The 4,587-nt window shown below is 40.5% G+C and overlaps 1 protein-coding gene across 1 annotated transcript; it reads left to right on the top strand.

Annotated features, from left to right (window-relative positions):
- The first annotated feature begins 1,132 nt into the window (after positions 1-1,132).
- On the top strand, positions 1,133-2,910 carry LOC147882684 (uncharacterized). Its single transcript, XM_087400476.1, has 5 exons — positions 1,133-1,304; positions 1,670-1,804; positions 1,912-1,983; positions 2,605-2,726; positions 2,809-2,910. Exons 1-5 carry the CDS (start codon positions 1,133-1,135, stop codon positions 2,908-2,910), a joined length of 603 nt encoding a protein of 200 aa, XP_087256602.1.
- The last annotated feature ends 1,677 nt before the right edge of the window (positions 2,911-4,587 follow it).

Below are 4,587 nucleotides of genomic sequence, written 5' to 3'. Positions count from 1 at the left end.
GAGAAGGAACTTGCAACAAAGCCTGATTTGCTATACCTATCTAACAAGATGTTCTATGTGTGGGAAGGAAACCATAGAACCATGGCTTGGATGGCTGTGATTGAGGAATCATATAGAGAGATAAAAGCACGGCATATTAGAGTGATGTGCACCTTGATTGACCCACAAAAGACAACTGAAATTTCTCTTTTGGCAAGTTTGCAGTGCATGAACTCATAAGATTTTTTTAATAGTATTGTTTTTTTCTATCTTCATTCAATTTTGGGTAGAGGAACTCTGAAATTTTTCCTTTGTAGATTGAATGAGCATGCTGTGGTCAAGCCTAGCTTGAGGGATGTGCTCATAAATGCCAACAACATTTGTGAGTGCGATGCCCATGCTTTCATGAACTCCTTGTCCTCACAAGAGCGCAAGGCAATTAACAATGCTAGAACTAAGGAGGTTAAGGGGAATGCTGGTTGGTACCCTTTGAGCAGAGGGTATTTGGAACAGCTTGTATTCTAGGTGATACTAATATTTCTATCCACCCTAAGATTTTATTGTTATGAAAAGCCTCATTGATTGTCTGTCAATTCTAAAAGGTGCATTTTGGTTGCTTTCATTATATCTTGTAGGTTGAATTTAACACTGATCAAGAGAGCTCTAGAGAGGATCAAATCTATAGTTCCAGTAGAGGAGAGAGCAGCGGCAGAGAAGAAGGATATAGATGTAGTGCAAAGAAAAATATCTGATCGGATGGGACGGGTAACTTCACTCTTGGTTTATGGCTCAAGTACATTGGTCAATTTAAAAAGTTCCAAAAATCATGCCCAATAATGTTTTGTAGGTGCTCAATTGTCTTGACCCCCAACTGGGGGATGTTTGGAAAGCCAAGTTATTTTCTTTGAACTTTGATGCTGCGGAGAAGGTTATCACTCTTGAAAAGATTAAGTGCATTGCCCTTGCACCATTGAAATTAGAGAAGAAAATTCAGTACCTGTCTTTGTTAGAGGCTAGCACAATCATGCGGAATATGTATCACATGCCTCCTTCAGATATTCCATACCGAGCATAAGCCAAACAAGTCTCCTTTTTTTGTGCTATTGATTCGGCAATCGTAATATTACTTCTTGTGTTTTGTTATTCCAATGCGATGGCATATTGCTATTACAAGTGGCTGGCCCAAGAAATTTTCTTGGAGAAGATTGAAAATCATGCCATTGGTGTGCTTGAGGAGCTAAAAAGCATTGGGCGATTGTTTGCCCTACCTTTTGATTACAGTATTGGTCAGTATTTTGACGACATCAAATTGGAGGGAAGAAAGTGTATGTTTACCTCTTTGAAAATTAGAGAGTCTAGTGAACTCAGTGGTGTTGGGAAGGAGAATGTAGCTACCAAGATGATAGAACTGGATCACGTAGCTCACCGAGTTAGGTGAACACTTTGTCGATTCTTCCAACATGTATGCTTTTCCATTCATTGTTTGCCTCATAATTCTAACCACTATTACCATTGGAAAGGCTCAGATATCTCACATGTTTGAAGAATGAGGGCAAGATCGATGAGCTTCTGAGACATTGCAAGGGTTGGACAGAGATGGCCAATCCAACTACCTGTATGTATCCTAAGTCCATGCATGGACACTCATAGTGGGAGCTTGTTAATTGCCCTTGGTGGTTAGATTTTTCAGGTGGTAATGTGCTTACACAAGAGCTTGATTTGTACAAGCAATATTCTACAACAAAAAAGACCAAAGAAATAAGCAAGGATCAGGATAATCCAAGAAGAACAACACAAAAAATAGAGAAGAAAGACTACAAGGAAGGTTGGTTTATTTGGTGTGTTTGAAACATGATACAGGGGGGTAGGGTCAGTCAAACTAGTTGTAAATCAAAAGTATTTTGAGCTCATTTGCCCTTTTTTTCTCGACAGCCAAGGATGTGGAGAGGACACCATCTCCGCCGCCTACGGAGCCTTCTATTGATGTTGGTGATGGGATAGATGGTATTATTTCAATTCCATCAACCTTTGAGTTTTTTTATTTGAAGTGCATAAGACTTGGGATGAGAGCTTCTTGCATATGTTCAGCAATGGATTGTTTTTGTCAACAGGGAAAAAGATAGTGAAAGTTGTCACTCCATTTATCTTCTATCCACCACTACCGCTAGAACATGCTATGCATTATGGAGGGCTGGCTACGTATGGATGCTCTATGGGAGACTACATTTTGATGGGCCAGGACTTCGCATGTGCCAGAAAAAATGATATGTATGCTAAGATCCATGAGTTCTTTTTGTCCGCACGTAACCCTCCACACGTGACCCTTCTATGGAATACAAGAAAAAGGGGAGAAAAGTTAAATGGGCAGCAGATTTTATTTTCCTAGACTTTCCCACAGGACAGAACTTGGGTTGTCAGTAATCCATTACCTCCTTGGAATATTCTTTTTGAGGACCATGTGAAGTATGGTTTGGCCACAGCCGCAACCACCATAGGAGACAATGGATGGCTTGCCATGCTTTGTCCCATTGCAGGTGGTGTGAGATGTTAGTAGGATTCTTGATATGTATATGTGCATTTGTTAAGCTTTCCACTATGATTTGAACTAATGCAACGAATTTCCAGGCCCTTGCTTGACATGGATGGAGAGGTATGTCAAAGTCAAAGACCTTCAAATAGCAAGAAGAGTGATTGTGTTGGACAAGAATGAGTACAGCTTCGTTAAACAATCAAGGGAGGACATGCCGGTATACGCTTCATCTACTTTTTTGAAAGCCTTTCACAATTGGAAAAGTAAACAATGAAGCTGATTTAAGTATTTTTATGTAGATTCGTACTTCCATGCTAGTATTTGCATGTCGCAATGGAGCCTCTACACCCATTTTCAAGGCCGAGAGCCACCGTTCTCTGTTTGATATGCATGGGGTGTGAGTGAGCGGAGCGATGACATGTGGACCCACTACATGCCTGAGACAAAGCGGACTCGTGGTGCCTCATCTTCCAACTCGCAGGTTTATGGTGCTAGAGGTGCTCTCGAGCACTCCTCAGGATTTGTCTCTATGATTTTGGCTTTGCTATGTGTGCCAAGAGGTCCAGTTCTAGAGATGGGATGTGGCACAAGCCCTCTCATGAGGGCATGCCAAGCTAGTGGAAGATGTTGTTATTCATTTGATGTGGATACAATCATGGTGGATACATATGTGCTACCACTAGTGCAAGCATCCCTAGCAAAGAGGCCTCATAGGGATGAGAAGGATATGGGGGAGGATGAATATTCGTCAAATCCCACTTATAATTCCTTTGATGACTGGTGAGACACTTTGCTTTCCTATTGTCATGCTTTACATTGGCTAGTGGCACACTTTTTATATTTGTGCTTGAAAATTACATTTTCAGAGCTTATGTCATCCTTGAAGTTAGACGTTTGATTTTCATTGGCATGGTGGAATGCTTGACTTGTCTTCATTATCTTGTTACTCTATGGTCAATGTTATGCAGTTCCAACTTACTCTCTATTAATTTTGCCCATGTAGTGCTTTGCCTACATATGCTGAAGAAATGGCTAGAGCCATGGCAAAGGACAAGCGGTTTGATCAACTTGGAACACAATGTTCACGCATTTGTAGTCCTTTTGTAGATGATGAGTGTGAAGATAGTGGTTGAAGTGTTTTGTGAATCTTTGTGCCTTTTGGAGTATTGAGTATATTGTAGGCCCCAAAGCCATATTAGCATTGCATAATGTAGAATGACATGGATTGAATGAATGAATGGATTTATATTGTATTAAAAGCTACTCTTCATTTTGTGTTAAAGTGTATGTTGCTATCTTGGACTCCATTGGGAAACCCACACTATAGAACACCATGGAATTATAAACCCCAAATGCATATTGAGCCATTTGAGTGCATGGAAATAACCACTTGTCATGCTATGTGGTATCATTGAGATTTCTTACTAGAATCATGTCCACCTCTCAATAAAATAAACTTCAAGAATGCAATCTGTTTCCATATGATCAATGTGTTAAAAGAATCAATTGGAACCATGGTTTTAAACAAAGTTCGTCACAAGCATCGCTCAGACTCTGGACTCGCTCGAATGTGGTCGCTCGATGTTTTGACTTACCTGCCACGGTCATTAGGCAGGGCTGAATACTATGTGGCATTCATTGATGATGCAACTAGGAAAGTGTAGGCTTATGCTATAGCTCATAAGAGCGATGTTTCTAGGTATTTCAGAAATGGCTGGCTTTGCTTGAAAATAAGTCAGGTAGAATGCTTAAATGCCTACGGACTGACAATGGTGGAGAGTATCTCTCTCATGAGTTTTAACATTTTTGGATACACATGGGATCAAGAGGGAGCTCATGTCTCCTCATACTCGAATGCAAAATCCAGTTGCAGAACAGATGAACCGCACCATTCAAGAAAGGTTTTGAATGTATTCTTTCCAATGCAAGTCTTTCTGGTGGTTTTTGGGCTGAGGCAATGAAGACTACAGTGCATGTGATCAATAGATCACCTAGAAAGAGTTTGGATGGTGGTATTCCTCAAGAGGCATGGAGTGGCAAGAAGCCCTATTACTCTCATTCTCATATATTTGTTTGTG

Source organism: Dipteris shenzhenensis, chromosome 29, assembly GCF_047967505.1.
Source record: "Dipteris shenzhenensis isolate YYH24624 ecotype China chromosome 29, Dip_SZ_1.0, whole genome shotgun sequence".
Taxonomy (NCBI): Eukaryota; Viridiplantae; Streptophyta; class Polypodiopsida; order Gleicheniales; family Dipteridaceae; genus Dipteris; species Dipteris shenzhenensis.
The sequence above is the reverse complement of the archived record's forward strand: the minus strand, read 5'-3'. Positions and strand labels throughout refer to the sequence as shown.